Consider the following 17,774-nt stretch of genomic DNA (forward strand, 5'->3'; position numbering starts at 1 on the left):
ACTGCAAAGGGAGAGCTTGCGAGCCTCTTCCATGCATGGACACACACCTGTAAAGGTATTAGGACCTAAAATAGAACTGAAAGTTCTGTCAACCTCTGTGTTTCAAAACCACTTCCGTACACTGCAGCTGAATTATGCTGTTGGAAAGGCTGAAGACATCACTCACTGCAGGAGGTGGCTGCATGTTTTAGTGCTGTGCTATCCCTTGTACAAATCGCAGTTTCCAAAAACCAATGAAACAAAAGCTCAAAACCCACCATTTTTTAGTGCTTTGGCCAAAGTAAGAAAGCAGTGAAACTTGTATGAGCAGTCTCTGACCTGATGCAGTGCTGACTGGTTGTCGGGTGTAAGACACGTTAAAAGTAGGTTCTTCTACTAATGGAGGAGGATACATCCGCCTTCGGATAAAGAAACCAGCTCCACAACAGAACAAAACTCCCATCATCAAAAGGAACCTAGGCAAAAAGAAGAGGGAAGTCAAAACATGCACATGCAGGCAGCATTTAAATCAAGACTGTTCACTGACAATATATCAGCCTACAATTTCTAGCAAGGTTTCTTCAATAGGTTGAGAGAAGGTCTGCCATTTGGGATAGCATGCATGGAGCACTTATGGATATATTATGGACATCTTCACTGATTAGTACTATTGTCAATGTTCTCTGGCATGTAACCCAAAAGTAAAACACACTTGAACTTTTCAAAATTCAGGTTCACACCTGAGCTTGGCCACTGGGATGCTAAACTGAAATTCCAGGTCAGTACAGTTTCAAACTGCACATCTTGGATGCATCCTGGATGCAGGCCCCAGTCTTACAGCATCTAGGCTGCTCAGAATGTTGGTGAAGTAGAGAGAGGAATACTATTCTGCATTTGCCATTAAAAGAAGAATCTTAGATATTCTTAAATTAACTCAACATTTTAATTTCATCTCCTATGGGAAATACAGTAGCTGGCACTTAAGCTCAAGCCAGAAGACTAAAGCATTCAGTACTGATGGCAACAAACTTTGCTTTGTGCTTCCTACATGGGATATTACATTCTCCATGAAAAAGACATAATTTATTTACCTACCATTATCCTCCTCTCAGCATCTTTTCCAACCTAACTAAACTATCCTCATCATTTCTTTGCCCTGGTGTGGCAGAAACAGGAACATGCAGCAAGGGCACATCAGATTTTGTTCTTCAGACAGCAGCTTTCACTGCGTTTCCTTGATCAGTTATCAGACACTCCAGTGACTCATGCAAGCTCTTGTAAATAGTAATGGTTCTTCTGCCTGTAATTCCCATCTTGTTTCATGGCCTTTTACTGGAAGATAATGACAACTGTGCTTTTTTGGAAGGGAAAGAAGTTGGCCAGAGGCAAACCTATACACCATGCTTATCTCCTCTGGAGAATTCCCGGGTGGCTGAGAGGAGGAGTGTGGCACAGCATGGCAGAGTTATTTCATGCAAAGGCTCAAAGTCTGTTCTTGTTTCTACATTAGAAATGAGAGCAGAAGGAGGCTCTTTTTCCCTGAGCCAATATTAATACATTCCCCTTTGGCAGTGTTCCTGCAGAGGATTTTTTTTCTGAACAGAAAAACGGAGATTTACGACGTCACCCCAGGGATTGAGATAGAGAGCTCTTCACTTATATCAGTAAGGATTGTACACTGAAATCCCACAGTCAGCTTTGGGAAATCTCTGCATTATAATATACATCAGGCTTCTGTTTTTCACTGTTTATTTGTTTCAGTTTTGAAGGCTTTTTTTTTAATCAGTCTTCAAATTCCACATTAAAATGCCTGAAATCAGGTTTTCTAGGAGAGTCTACTTTCTCTCAACTGAAATGATACGGTTTGATTCAGGTGCTTTCTTAAATTCCACTCCAAAAGGAATTTACCTTATTTTTTCATTTTGCATGTAACAGTGATTAGTTTAAGCTTTATCCAGATTACTGAGCTACTGGTTTCACAAGCTCAATCTTTCTGCCTTCTTTTCCTTTGCTGTCATCTCCAGTGAAATCCTCATAGTCATAAATGTATTTCTCTTCATTTTTAATTGAAGCCTAAATTCATCTGGCAAGAAGAATATATTAAACCCTGCCTAAAAGCACAATCCTGCTTATATGATTCACTTTTAAAACTGAGTGCCCAAAAAAAAAGGAAGAATGTTGCTGCTTGGTAGTAGCTGGGGCAGGCATAAAGAATTCAGCAATTCTGGATAAAAGTGGAACTGCTGCTTGTACAAAGCAGCAGGATGCAGAAGAGGAAAGGTCAGCCTGACATGATTAACCTCCTTTTTCACTGTTTTCTTACTACATCAGGAGAATTTTATAGAAAAAACCCAAATCCATGCATTTCGATGTACACAACATACCTTCCATACATATATGGAATATATATATATGTACCATATATACATATATACCATATATGTATTGGCACCTAGTGTACTTTAAAATACCATGGCTGGCAATATCCTGATTTAAGTCCAACCAACAAGATGAGGACAAACACAAAATGCTCTGGACCTACCAAAAATACCATAGTCGCTGGATAGAGAGAGCTCTTACACAGCATCTTGAGCCACAGCAATCCTCATAGGAGCGACATCTGCAGGGAAATAAAGAGACAGGGCTGTTAGAGGAGTGGTTGTCACTCAGATTAAAATGGCATCCCCAACCCTGACACCATTCACACCCCCATCAAAGAATTATTTTAAGAACAGACTACCCTTAGCTGGGTAAAGCTGTCAATCATATACATGGCACAGCTCTATCCCTATTCAGGAACTTTTTCCATGTTATTGAAACCACCTTCCTATATAGTTAATCTCAAACCACCTCCAAAAGATCAAATATGGTGTTCAATTCTATATATGAAAGGACAAGTTATAAAGAAAAGCAGTATCACTGTGTTTTTCTTTCACAGTAAATGAACACTGCAGACCCCCCAGAGATGTTTGGAGTTTTATTCACTGGAACAGAAAAGAATTGCCAGAACAAAACTGCCAGATCATCCTTTCTTTGAAATCAGCAGCTTCCAAGCAGAGAAACCACTGAGTGCAGAGAAAATTCCAACTGTACCATTATTTGCAAATTTTATGCCCTTTTTTTCTTCTCAGAAGTTGCACTGGACTGCAACTGCCAACAACTCCCATTATTAAAGCAGCCTTTCCTCTAAAAAAACCCACACTTCAAATTAATATTTTGTATGCACAGAACATTTTTAAAGGTATTACAACACCAATCATTGTGAGCACGAGGTACTACTTCATGAAAAGCAAGCACATACATTAAGGGCAACCTCTGAACAATTCCTATGGTAACTCCTATTCCCACACCAATGAAGCCTATTTAGTAAGGAAAACGACCAAGTTAACACAGAATCTATGGTATGTTACAGACTTGGATGAAAATAAGCAGATTAGCATATCCACATACAAAAAGAAAAGAGGAAGTGACCACAACTGGATTGATCTTTTTAAGGCATTCACATCTTCCTGCAGAATGCTCATATTTATTTAAGCATCTGATCTTGGCTAGTTTGCTCAACTGCATGACTGTGCTCTCATATTTGTATGCAGACTAAACCCATGTCAATTGAATAACTGTACAGACAATTACACATTTACATGCTCAATTAACAAGGCTTCACTCAGAAAATACATTGTCACATAGGCTTCAGCCTCTAACTGGGGCCAGAGGAGGCTGCTCTACGGATACATAATCAGTTGTTTTGCAAGTGAAAACAGTTACATGCACTTCTGATGACAAATAAGTAGAATTTATTCAGGCAAGCCAGAGCATCTCACATGATCATTACAGCAAGGTTAATTAACAGACTCAGGCACCCAGTTTGAGACCTAGGCTAAGGGAGTTGCTCATGCCAAAAGAGAAAACAACCACTTTGCTGTCACTGAACCTGAAAGTGACCCATCTGCAATTTTTCTTCTTTTAAAGCTTCCCAAGACCCTGACAACTGCTCATACTCAAAGCTATCAAACCTCACATAACTACTAACAAGACTTAGCAAATCGGCATTAACTTCAGTCCCCTTGGGACCAAGAGATTAATTATTCCTCCATGTTTCCACAGTGGTTCAACCCAACAGGAACGTTCAAGACACATGTTGAAGTCAAGGACATATTCAGGTTCCATCACAATGGGCTGGAAGCTGCTGCCTTCTGTTACACCAGTGCTCATGGTACTTCCCTTCGCTCTTCAACATGCTTTGGTTGGAGCACTTCAACCATGGTGATGGATACTTGCCCCCTTGGCTGATGCTGCACAGCAAGGATTTTGTTAGGCCAGAAAAGCAGAGAAGAAACAGAGCCCATAAATCTAGAAGCCTTTCTTGAGTCCATTAGGACAAAAATAAAAAGAAGGATTTTAGGAATGTAAGCAGTCTATCTCTGCCTCTACACACAGGCTCTGTCAGTCCAGCCACCTGCATCTGACCAGACACAGGATGGGAGTAGAGGCACCATTTCCCAGAGCCTCAAGAGCTTCACCTGTAATAAAACTTAAACAGAGGGGTCACAGAGACTGCACACACACCTCCCACATGCCCACCCTTGCCTTGCTTATTTTGCATCTGTTTTCTCCAATGCCAGAAAAGATGGGAAATGGCTATTTTAAAATATAAAATTATGGTCACTCAATCCAAAATTAAAGGAGCAGCTGTAGAGGAATATAGTACCTCAATCTATTTTTTATCTTCAAGTTACCCCGTCAGCACCATTTTTAAAGTCTCAATGGCTTAGTTTTTACTCCTGCAAAAGAAGGCTACAGCATCAGCTGGAAGGCAGAAAGGCTACACTGCTGAATATTTATGAAGCTCCTGAGACCACTGACTGACAAACAAACAGGCCACCAAAGAGAAGTTTCAGGTGACTGAACTTTCAAATGGTTGAAAACAATGATGCAAAGGATGGAGGAGTCTCATCCTGGCTCCAATTCCTGGCAGCCAGTGAGCTTTCTGATCCAGCTCATCCCAGGCTGAGCACCACATTTGCTGGGTGGATCTGTGAAAGTAAACCAGCATCACAACCCTCACAACCTTTTGAGATCTCAGACTGGTCACTTGTCATTTGGTCACTGGTCATTTGTCACTTTTTATCATAAAACCAAACAGGTGTTTTATTCTGTTTTCTGCCTGTGAGAATGGACACATGCACCCATATGGAGGAGCCTGGAATCAAGGATGATGCCAACCTGCTGTTTGTACTCCCCACCACTTGATAGCAGCACCAAAAAGGACTGGAAGAATGAACATTCCATTTGCTGGTACTGCCATCAGGCTACAGAAAAAGCTCTGCTGATCTCTTGTTCTTGATCAAATGCACTATGGAAAAACAACTCAACTCCTGACAATATCGATCCCAATTACATGACAATTAACTGACTTACAAAAGCCGTATTTATTAGCTGGCAAAAGCCAACAACAAAATTGGCTTATTAATGGAGAAACATGCAAGCTTAAGTATAATCAGTCTTTGATGTACTATCTCTCACTGCCTGACAGCAAATCACAGCAGAATTAAGACCCTGATTCATTAAAAAAAAAAAAAAACATAAATAAGCACAGGCACATATATTTATTGAATTGGTAGGCATTTTCTTTAAATTGAACCCATGCTTTGGCTTTGCTTTACAAGGAAGCACCAGTGTGCCCAATGCCAGCTGAAGCAGAACGAGCCTTACTATCAATTAGAACTGGACTGAATGCATCTCCAGAAGGTTTTTCTAAAGTCAATTTCCCTCTTTCACAGACCAGTGACAATCCCAAGAACTACATTTCCCTAGGGCAATATTCATTTCATTGATCAAAAGTTAACCTATGACACAGGATTAGTTGCTTTGCTAATCTGCAACTTCACCAAGAATACTGTCTCTCTTTCAAAAACTGTCTGCAATGGGATTCCTGATTTAGAAGGTACATTTTTTCATTCATAATTCATTGGAATGAAAGGACTGTATGTGCATGTCCAATGTCTTGAACAGCTGGCACACCAAGGAACTGCTGTGTCACAGATCAAAGTTACACAGCGTGTCAGGTCACAGGGACAAAGTTTTTCTCTGGGTTCACACTTAAATCATGGCACTGAACTTCCTTCCTTTATGGACAAGCAAAGAACAGAGTATTATGTAAAGATACATGGTATGACCCAAACCTTACAAACCAACTCTTTAGTTGCCTGTGTTCTGTGGATAATAGCTGCTCAATGAAATGGTCCAATAGCTCTTCTCCAGCTACCTGCATCTACATAGTTGAACAACTCCCTTCCTAGTAGAGGTGCTGCAGCAAAGAGCTGCATTCCCTACTACCACCACATCTTTGAAATGGAAGCTGTATTATTCTTAGTTTTTTTCTCTAGATGTTTTGCATCATATGGGCCAAAACATGGTTTAATGTTTAAGATGTTTGTAGTAATGTATTTTGGAAGAGTGAAACAAAACATAAATTGTCAACCCACACATAGTGACAAAAACCCTACTGTAGACACAGAGACAGAGGATGAGAGGGTGAAATAAAACCACAACCCCACATCAACAACCAGACAGAGTAAACTGCATCATCTCTAACCTCATCTTGTTGTGAAGACAAGCCTGACATGAATTCCAAAAAAAGGCTGCATACCCATCATAGGTTAAATGATTGCTGCACGTACCTGTAAATTCTATGATACAAATTGGGATTAATTGAAACACAGGAAGCACTGCCAGTCTTGGAGTGGGGGGCAAGAAAACTAAAGGGAGTCAGGGGACTGTGTAAATGAAAATACAGCACCAGACCAAAGCTAAGAACACAAAGGAAAGATTTTGGGGGTTCATGGTAGCATTAGATGAAGCTAAGGAAGTGCCAGATGCAGCCCTAATATTGGCATAGGCATAAGACCAGAAGGAGTCCTCATAAGAACTGTAAGGGATGAACTGCTGAGGCTGTGTCATCTCCAGGTAGATTCAATGCTGAGCCCTCAAGGTCAAAAGGTTCAGGTCTGGTCCCATGGAACAGATTACAGCAGACAGCCAAAGTGTGCATACACATTTACTTGTTATAGGACAAAAAAAGTTTTAAAAATTAAATAATCTCATCTGCTTGCAATGCAGCTGCCAGGATACAATGATGCTGAACAGAGAAAAAACAAATGAGCCTTGAAACAAAAAGTAAAAGCAGCCAATCACCACAAAGTAACTAGCAGAAACAATGCTGATGAAGCTTGGAGTCGTGGCTGTGCTATCAATGAGGAGTGATATCACTGAGATACACTGCCAGAAGACTTGGACCTGACAGACAAGAAATGGGAAAGATCAACTGAAGATGTACCATATAATTGAGAAAGAATTATTTTTTTACCAAGTTTACTTAAACTTTTATGCATTTCAGACATTCTGTAAGTGCATTTCCATCCTTCCATAAAAAGCAGTCTTCAAAGCAAACCCATTGCCTGTACTGCTGTCTAAGGAAAGACACAGACTATTGGCTGCAGATATGGTGCAGCACAATGGAGGGATTATGCCAAGGAATCTGTTTTGTTACAGGTGCCCACAGAACATGGACAAACAAAACAGAAAGTCCAACTCTGCACTCAGGAGTCCCACCTAAGAAACTATTTTTGAGTCCCAAAGCAGTTTAATCTTTCTCCAGAAAGACACTGCAACACAAAGGCCACATCCTTCCACTGGCATTCACTCAAGTGCTTGAGGAGCAGTAAGACAGGCAAAGTCTTTGACTGGTGGAGCAGTCATAGGGAACATGTGCATTACAGCCTTGGTCTTAGGGTTGTTTGCATCTCCTTGGCCTAATTTTCATCAGACATGATTCCACCACAGTCACCTGCAGTTACAGGTTCTCAGCACCCAAAAGCATTTATCTTCTTATAAATAGCTACAGTGATCTCTCAGCATATGCAGTAACAGTACCTTGTAAAACATAGGCCTGATAAGTATGAATAGATAAGTTTATTATAATAAATACAGCTGCTTCATAGATGAATGGAACTGTGACCTCAGTGCACATCTGTACTTGAGAGTAAAACACTGCTACTGGTACCGAGAAGAGCACTAAGAGAGATAGTTATCCAGGTGCTTGGTAAATCACACAGCCCTTAACTACATAAGAAAATGTATGATAAAAGAAAAAGAAAAAGGGCTGTCAGGTATTTTTTTTTCTACAGAGTAGAAACAACTGAGACAGAAACAATATTTGCTCAGATTAGAGTCCTGTCTGTTTTGACACAATAAAATCTCCTACAAGACAAGATACTTGGCTCCTGTCCTTCACACAGACGTGAAAAACAAGAGCAGGCAACAGCTGAAAAGGGGCTTATTTCTCAATTACCCTTTAGGTGAAGAGCCTATAAGCACCATCTCTGTGCAAGAACTCAGCAGAATACAGCAAATCTGCCCCTGCTTCTGATGGGATGAGAAGTATTTGCTCAGGTGCTCCTATCAAAACAATCCTTCTCACCATCTTCTCTTCCCAAAGGTTTACCATAACCCTAGACCTCTCTTCCCAAGAAGAAAGCCACGCTACAGAGGAATATCTTTATTGTCTGTAAAGTACCACTACATGGCTTTCTGGCCATCACATATTCATCTAGAAATTTTCTCTGTTCCCCTTGTGGCAGAACCTAGCAGTGGCTTGGGCTTTAGCAGTATATGGAGCCTTAAACAGCCATTTTTCAACCCAGGCTGCAGGCTTTTCTTTCACAGAACAAAGTAGAGAAACAGCATTGCTTAAGGCTCTGACAGAAGTAAGCCATCGATAATGTGTATGACAAGTTTGAATTTTCTGGAGGTGGAATTGTAAATTTCTAGTATCAACGCGAACAAGGACTTCTAGTTAATCATCAGACCCCTTATTAAATAGATGATTAGTTCTTTGAATCTCAAGTTGCTGTCAGTGGGCAGATCTCATCCCTGTTTTGGGAAATAATACTCAGTTTGCTGGCAGGGGGCGATGGGTATCCAGGAATTTGCTGTCTGCCTCAATTTAAGATACTAATGCATAGTAAACCTTTTTTTTCCTGCACCAAGCCACTGCACAATCAACTGCAGAGAAGGATTGGGCAGTAATGGCCAATTGTGAAGTGCCATCAAGTCTTTCAAAACTTTAATTTAGGATCTCCCTACTTAGAAAGGGTTAGAAATTCAAGATTATTTAGGTGTCAGATGCACTTTGACACTGTCCACTGAAGCTCAAATCAGGTGCAAACCTTCCTGTCCCAATGACAGGAGGCCAGAAAAAAAATGATTCTCAGACTTGCATTAGGGTTCTTGCCTGGGACATGGAATAATTAAGAACTGATGAGTGTTTCAAATCAAACACCCTCCACAGGACAGAATGAGGCTCACTCACAGTAAGTCACAACTGTGGTTATTACATCCTCTGAAAATGACAAGGGGATGGATTCTCTGCTCCACCTCAGCCATGGGTCTGGTCTCAGAGCAGTACCCCACTAGAAGACAGGGGATGCCATCTTTTCATCTTTCCTCACCATTCTCAGAATTAGCTGCCTATACCTGGTCAGCTTCCAACTCCAAAATCATTCAGAGCTTTAAATCTGAAATTAGGTCCATCACCTGTTTGATGGCCTGTGAAGGTTTAAGTATTAAACCCCTCTCCAGGACCCACTCCTAGCAAGTTGAGCTGGGTGTTAATTTGGCAGCCTAACTGATGCCAGATTGCTTTAGATAACTGAGCCATTGAAGGAAATTCCAGTTTGTGGCAAGGCACCTACCTGCTGGGTTACTCTAGTCTCTAATTTGGAGCAAGGAGTAAGACACCTCAACGGCACTGAATTGTGAAGCTGGTTGTGACATATGGCGTTGTTACTGTCTAAGGCCACCCAGGACTGAGCAATGGTGGTGGGTTTCTGTTGCCTTTTATACAGATGGTCTGATAATTACCGCTGTCTTCCTTCACAACACAAACCATGCACTTACGTTCTTGAATTGAACTACATCTGCAACCAGGCCCTCCCTGTGGCTGCTCACTGCAGAAGTGGTGGCCCTGGAGTGAATACAGGTCTCCATTTCTGTACAGTGCCAGCTATTCAAGATGCCTGGAAGTGTGCAAAACTATTGCACTGCCTCCCCTCTCCCTCCTCCCTGCTGGCTTCAATCAAATGGAAGGACAAATCAGCAGCTATATTACTGCCCTAAGCACACACCTGCTGACACTTCATGCAGCTGTAATTGCAATGGAAAGCTAAGTGTACCTTCAGGAAAGCCAACTTAATTAACAGCAGTAAACATAACAGGATGTGGAGCACAGACAATAGCCACCATCATGCAACACACCCAGTGTCTGGTTTGGGGTGGTTTCCCAGCCTCTTGTACACACGTTGATGGAAGAAGTGCCCTCTGAGCTATCTGAGTAACAGCAAGAGAAAACAGCTTTTTTTAATGTTTTCATCTGGGACATTTTGCAGGTTCTTGATAATGCACAGAATTATAATGGACTGATCACAAAGAATATAAGGATTCACATTCAAAACCCAGATGAATATGGCTGTGTGATAAATACAATAAAACTTGATTGGCAAAGAGAAGCATGTGGAAATGAGCAAAAAATTTATTTTAAAGCCCACGAAAACCCACAAACTTAATATAGTCCTCATTCTTCTCTACAATAAAAAAAAAAAAAATAATTATTCTTACCATGCAGGGCAGGAATGTGAAGAATATTAGCAAATATTCAATTTTTTAGGTTTCCATTAGTGTTCTTATACTAATTCTAAATGAAAAATTGAACAGATTATATCAACACAAATGTGTACATGTGCAGTTGTCTGCTGTATGCAGTAAACTGGTTTCTTTGGCTGTATCATATTAGCCTAAAAATACCAGCACTTCCACCTGCTTTCATTAATCCAGGTCCTGCTTTGGATAAGAATTAGAAGACACTACAAGGTGCCAGTCCTCTCTGTTCTGTTCTTCATGTAATTACCAACAGCAATGGTTAACACTTTCTTCCAGAGAAAATATCCATGTTTCTTTCTGGAGGTCTTTCACCTAGTAGCACACCATTGAGAAGTCAAGACCTACTTAAGACAAGGGCAGAATTCAGATGCAAATAGTCAGAATTTAGGAGATAGAAGAAGATACATTTTACCAAGGAGGCATTTAGAAATCATCACATATACAAGTAGGTGTGATGTTAGAAAAGCCAAACCTCACCTACAACTAGTAGCTGGAAGGGACACCAAGCCCAGCAAGAAGAGCCTCTAGCACTACATTGGCAGTGGAAGCCATTTGTGGACAAACCAGAGAGTGGGAGATGTCATTTACCCCAACTTCAGCACAGCTTTCCACAGTCTCCCTCAATATTCTCATAACCAAGTGCAGACCTTACACTCTAGGCAGGCAGGCAGCTAAATGGGTTAAAAAACCCATAAAAACACAAACAGGAACACCATGGTGAGGGCTTGGAGGGTAGGGGATAATGGGACCCCTCCCTGTATGGGTGAGTCCTTCACTGGTGGCCGAGTGACATCAGCCATGGTGTACCTATTGCTGTGGACACATGCCTACCACTGATACTCAAACATTCCAGCTATTTTTTAAATATGCCATGAAGCCTGGCAAGGAGAGGATTAGAAACATGCATCTGGAATTTATCACCTCAGTAAAAGCCCTGGTATGATGGTAGCTAACAACTGAAGCAAAAATAAACAGAAAAGACCTACAGGATTGATCAATCATATCAGGAAATATAATTCACCCTGCACTGAGGGGGACGTTCACAATCATTCCAATCAAATTACTACTCATCAGCAAAACATAAGACAGCCTTTCCTCTCCTATTCATGCCCAATTTAGAAGTGGAAAAACAACTGAAGTATCTTAAGTGCTGCTGGCATCTGCCTACAAGGAAGGTGGTTTTGCAATCTAATGCATTCTCTATGTTACTATTCACATTATTGCCATGGAAGAGAAGTATCTTGACTGTTTCTTCTGCCAACCATCAGCACATCTAAGATAAGGCTGAGCTGGCTTACTTAAGTGAGAGTGGGATGAGGATCCTTGCAGAGCATCAGTTGAGTCTCTTGAGATAGCTTTAAATTATGAATCACTATCTGTGCATCCACACAAGGAGACGTATGATTTAATTCTTTAAGCAAAGTCAGGAACAACTTAGCTCCCTGCTTTTCCAAAAGATAAGAAATAGACTCCAATGACTAATTCCATTCTCTGCTTTATTTTTGCTTACTTATTTTTCTAGGTCATATTAAAAAAAACATTTTGCTGAAGTAGGAGGAAAGTATCTAACTAGCAACAGTCTCTGGTGACTTAGGCAACAAGGACGTGAAGAAACGGTTGGATGGGTTGGGGAAGTAAGTTAAGAGCAGTCTTGGAAGTTGTCTGTATTAATGACAGAAGACCAGCATGCGTCTCTTAAATTCTTGGTAATTCTTGGAATTCCATGTTCATTTCTGGTGTGAAACAAGCTGTACCTTACGCATACAGGAGAGGGAAAAATTTTTGGGAAATTATCAATTCCTCAGTCTAGCCTTAAGAAATGGATTACATTTGGCAGAAACATGCTTGAATTAAACTAAAGCTTACTGATGATATATGAAGGATAGAATAATTATGTTGATTGGTAAAATTATTTTTAAAAATACTAATAGCATTAAATAATTGGCCAGAAAGATGTATCATTAGTTCTGGAACAGCGACCTCCAATCTTTGCCCTATCTGTTAAGACAGAAAGCATAACAGACAAGTTTTAAGAAACTTTTGAACAATATCTCTAACAGATTCTTCCTTTTGAAATTTAATATACTGGAAGGCAGATTGAATTAAAAAAACTAAAAAAACCCTTAAGCTCCAAAAGAGGAATTGCAAGTTTTACCTGCCCAAATCTAGCTGAATTTCCAGAACACTTCTTTTGGCACACTGTTCCTCTGGCTTAGCAGACACATTCTTATCTGTCTTTGGCTGAAGTAGAGCCTTTACAGACAAGAATAACTCAGCTATCTTCCCTTTAAACTTCCGATAAAAGCAAACCACCACTTTATATGACAGTCCACCAGATTTCTATTACTCTGGGTAATTTAAAGAGAGGCAGGCACCTTCTAGGAGGATGTGCCTACCCAGAAGGGGTAAAGCGTGTAGATGGACCAGTTCAGGGATACCTCTGTCCCAGCATGCCACACTGCATTTGTGAATTGACACAGCACTTGGCATTTCTGAGCTGACAAGCCAACCTTTTCATTATAATACCAACTGTCTCCATGAGAGATGTGACATAGTGCCAGCATGGGACTGAAATCACAGGGAAATCATTAAAAGGGATTGCATTGCTGGGTTTCATAAGTCTCCAAAGACAGTCTCGAGACCAAAGGAGAGACTATGTATGTTAACTGGGTAGAAAAACGTTTTTTTTCAGAAAACCAGGGATAGAAACAAATTGATTCTACTGCAAACTCCTTTAAATATAAATCTAAATATATCTGCTTCGTATGGACTGTTGCTACAGAAATTGTAAGATAAAATAAAACTGTTTCACTACAGCCCATCCCAGATCTAGATTTGTACAGAGGAGGCACTCTCAGGACAAAGTTATATATTATGCCTTTAGATGATTTAACATGTAACCATATGCTGATGGAGACGATGCTATTCATGCCTCCTCCCCCACAATATGCAGAATACTCCCTTCCTCCCATTTCACCAGCATTTGCCAAAAACTATACCAAGCTGATTCAACACAGACTCGAATGTGCTAAAATGAACAACTTTCTGTGGGATTAGCAAATTGAATTAACTCAGTGAAGGGTCAAACAAGTGCTGAAGCAATGGGAGTTCTCCCTAAGATATTGAGATTGGAGTTGTGCCTCTCCTCCACCATACAGGTGGGAAAAGACAGCACAGGTAGGAAGCAGCTGAAGACCCTAGACAAATTGCAGAAGTAACAAAGTAGAACAGCCCAGGCACTGCAGACATGCATGACCTTCCTATTGCTTTGATATATTCCCCCTTTAACCCTACTGGGCTCCTGTGCACTCAAATAGCCTCTCCCCACTCCTTTCCCTATTCCTTCACTTGTCACTCATCGCTGTCACACATGTCACTCACATCCTCTGAGCTCTACCATCCCCAAATCCTCCTTATCGTCTGTCCCTGGTGTTTCTTCTTACCCACTTAAACTCATAATCACAACAACCCCATTAGTATTAACATGACACTCATCACCATCAGGAAAATCGCTGAGCACACACAACCCACCCCTTCCCCCTTCCTTTTTCCATTTACTTGCTCTTTTCAGGAGAGTGGCAACCACAACACTTTCATGCAATGACTTGGATAACAGCTGCTGCAGTAACTACTACAAAACACATGATGACTAGTGACAGTCTTCTGATTGACCTGACAGTGTCAATATACAACAGGATTTTTTTGGTAACCCTTGCTTTTGCAGGACTCTGTATGTACACAAAGGTCTGAACCAATACCCAATCTCCAAGCAGCCACTCCTTTGTATTGCCAAGGGAGACAAACACTATCTGTGAAAGCACATGGGCAGAAACGTAAGTAAAACACGAAGGTGATGATGAATTACACACTCTCGAATGCCAAGGTACAGTGAGATTTTCATAATTTTGTAACATCCCAGCTTCCTTCCCACATTGCAGAAAAGCAAAATAAAATGTAGGTGGAACCAAAGTCCTGTTGTTATCAGCATTCAAAGAAAATGACCTTATTTAAATTCCCCCATCTGTTCTGGCCAAAAGAAAACTGAGAATTTAATGAAAAATTCTCAACATTTCAGTCACTTGAAAAAAAGACAGTGAGTCCTAGGCACACACACTCCCTGAATGGTTAATATCTGGGATCACAGATGATTAAATCATGGTGTTCCATTCTTTCTGTAGGCTTTGTTTTGCAACTGGCTTCCTGGCTGCTTTTTGTCTCTAGCATTTCTCTCCTGCTTCTGGCAGATGAAGTGGAGGTGGAAAAGAAAAGGGAGGGAAGTTCTTGGGTAGCATAAGGGTTACAGTAACTTTGAATCCTTCAGCAAGAAAGCTTGCTCAGGGAATAGATAACCTAATGCTCTTCTATCCCACTTTATTTTTTTTTTTTTAACTTATGTTTACAGTTGTTTACAACGATAAAGTTATACAACCCAGGTACAAAGTTTACTACATTTATCTCCTTTCTGCCCAAAAATCCACATGGAATGTACCTCCCATCTACATATTTCCTCCACTTTTTTTCATTGCTGTGGGCAGTATGAAACAGAAAACTGAAATTAGGGAGAAATTTCAGTGTATGACTGAAATGACTCCTCGGTCATACCCTTACAGGTCACTGACATTTGGTTCATACCCAAGCCTGATGTGAATGTAGATGCCACTCATCAAAAGGACAGTTATGCCATGGATAACAAATCACCTCAACTCTCTAACTTAAACATCAGTATTAGCACAGGGACAAAGTTACTTTCAAAGCATTCTTGCTATTCTGTCTGATTACCTGTCCTTGTTCAAAACAAAGGGAGAACTGTCTTCACACTGCTCTACTTATGTTTCCTTTCAGTGCTCTGAAATAAGAGCTGTTCAAGTACTTGAGTTTTGTTTTCATTTGAGAAGGTCATCTGGGGTGTGTGGCAAAATGAATCTGTACAGTTTTTTTAATAAGGAAAAAGGGAAACGGGTTAAAGGGAAGAGGGAAATGAAAGTTTACTCCATCTTCATTTTCAAATTTGCTAAAGTCTCAGAGAAGTTAGAGAAAAAGTATATTTAGTAGAAGAGTAACAGTCAAAGAGCCTACAGAATCTAATTCTCTTTTGAAAAAGAAAAGCAATGACTACTTACATATAATATGTAGGATATAATCCTTCAAAATACCAGCAATGCTTTTTGGCCTCTGTACACTACAAAGAAAGAAAAATATGGTATTAATATTTACATAGGATGATGTACAGTTATAAACACAAGCTCAGAGTATTTATAAATACTGTGACTCCACACAGTTAGGAAACGTTTATATTCCCCAAGATTTCCCAATCCAGATACACACAGCAAGTGGGAAGTCAGTTCACGTAAATGGCAGTGTGTCCTGCCAGGATTCGGACCCCTCACGCAGGGCTTTGTCTGCAGGGCCCCACCAGCTTCCCACAGTTCCCGAACAAAGTCAGCACATTTGGCGCAGACCCAGGATCCAGCTGCATGTGCTCTCTGGAAGAACTGCTGCCTTAAAAGACCATGGAGAACTCAAGAGCCCATGCGTGGTTATAACCCTTTATGTGACTCTCCAAGGCACAAGCAATTTGATGATACTACGCATATGACTACACAGTAAATTCAACAGTTATAGGGAATTATTAATATTTCTGGAAGTGCGTGACATGCAAAGCCAGGCTCAGGAAGGAGCAGAATGGAGAACCATCTATCCCATCTCCTCTTCCTACAGAGCTTGGAAATATCTCAAGTGTTCATTAAAGTAGTGGGGAAAGGAAAACTGCTTTCTGCAGCTCAGGAGTATTGTTCTCTTTTGCACGTTGCTGGTGTATCCCTGTGAAAGGATGGAGACAGGCATTTTCTCAGCCTGTGTGTGCCAGCGATGTGAGAAGTGCTCATCATTACGGGCACAGGCAGCAGCTCAGAACAATAGCAGCCCTAATAAAGAAAACCAGATGTCAAGCTCAAACTCTACACAATGCACAAAATATTTTTGTGTATCCCGCTGACATCACTAGCACAAAATGCCATCTTTGCTGCAGACACGGCTCCAGCAGCTCCCCTGCAAGCTGTATTATCCCATCACACATGGGCAGGGCATTGTGGGACTGTGCAGGGCAGTGAGGAATATCTGGGGTTTTAGCAACAATTCCCTCTGCTGCTCACACCTGACATCGGAAAACCCTTGGCACGCTGCCAGTGTTTGGATCATTCTTCATGTTCACTTGGCAGCTCACCTTTAAATAATAGCGTGTTTAAGTTTATTAGCCCTCCCAAATCCCAGAATACTAAATGAATCCAGTTAAGGCAAAGACAAAGTGGTTTTAGATCCTTGACTCTCACTCTTCATGAATAAAATAGGCTGCAAACTCTTTAATGAGTGTCTGATGAGCTAAATCACAGACAGATCAATTACAGCCTGTGAAGACAAACTGCTATGGATTAAATTGTTAAGAGTGGTACAGGAGATTGGGGGGGGAGGAGGAGATGCTTTTGATGCATGTGATCAGGTCTTCTTCCAGTAACAAAACAGGCTCACACCAGTCTTCGAGATGCACAAACTTTAGCTTATGCTGGAAGGACCAGTCCTCTTTTCCTAGGATAAACACAGCAGAAACCTTGTTCCCCTCTCAAATTGATGCCACAGTCCAGGCAGTATATTCAGGAAGCTTCTGCTGAAGCAAGTGATGTTCAAAGATCCATCTCTGCATTTGCCCTATTCCCTTTCTTCCCCCTCCTTCAAAGCTTCCAACTTTTTAACCCTTCCTTCCAAATATTTTCACCAGCTGGCTGTTTCCTCTTACTCTAAAATTAGAAATATGTCAAGTTTCTCTCCATAACACCATGCAAACCTACATGCATTGAAAAACCCAGCAGGCATGCTGCCAAGCCACGAAAAAAAACATTTTGGCTCTTCACCTTTGAAGGCTGTAGATCAGCAGACATTGGCTAAAATCCCAGTGCCTGCAGGTCAGGCCCCTGGGAAGCTTCATTTCAGAGTACAGCTTGGGGTGTGCACTGCCATTAAATGTTTTTCCTTTCTGCTTCTCAGCCAGTATGAGTCACCATTTACCTCAACAGCCTTGAAGCCTT

The 17,774-nt window shown here is 40.9% G+C and overlaps 1 protein-coding gene across 1 annotated transcript in view; it reads right to left on the reverse strand.

Annotated features, from left to right (window-relative positions):
* VOPP1 (VOPP1 WW domain binding protein) overlaps positions 1 to 17,774 on the reverse strand; it is a 61,010-nt gene that overhangs the window by 2,290 nt on the left and 40,946 nt on the right. Inside the window, exons 2-4 of the mRNA XM_083876383.1 lie at positions 15,816 to 15,874; positions 2,522 to 2,599; positions 319 to 455 (exon numbers count right to left, since the gene is read on the reverse strand). Coding sequence (XP_083732509.1) covers positions 319 to 455; positions 2,522 to 2,599; positions 15,816 to 15,874 — 274 coding nt within the window. The remainder of the gene's footprint in view (positions 1 to 318; positions 456 to 2,521; positions 2,600 to 15,815; positions 15,875 to 17,774) is intronic.

The sequence above is a fragment of the Zosterops lateralis genome (genome assembly GCF_965231275.1).
Source record: "Zosterops lateralis genome assembly, chromosome: 1".
NCBI lineage: Eukaryota > Metazoa > Chordata > Aves > Passeriformes > Zosteropidae > Zosterops > Zosterops lateralis.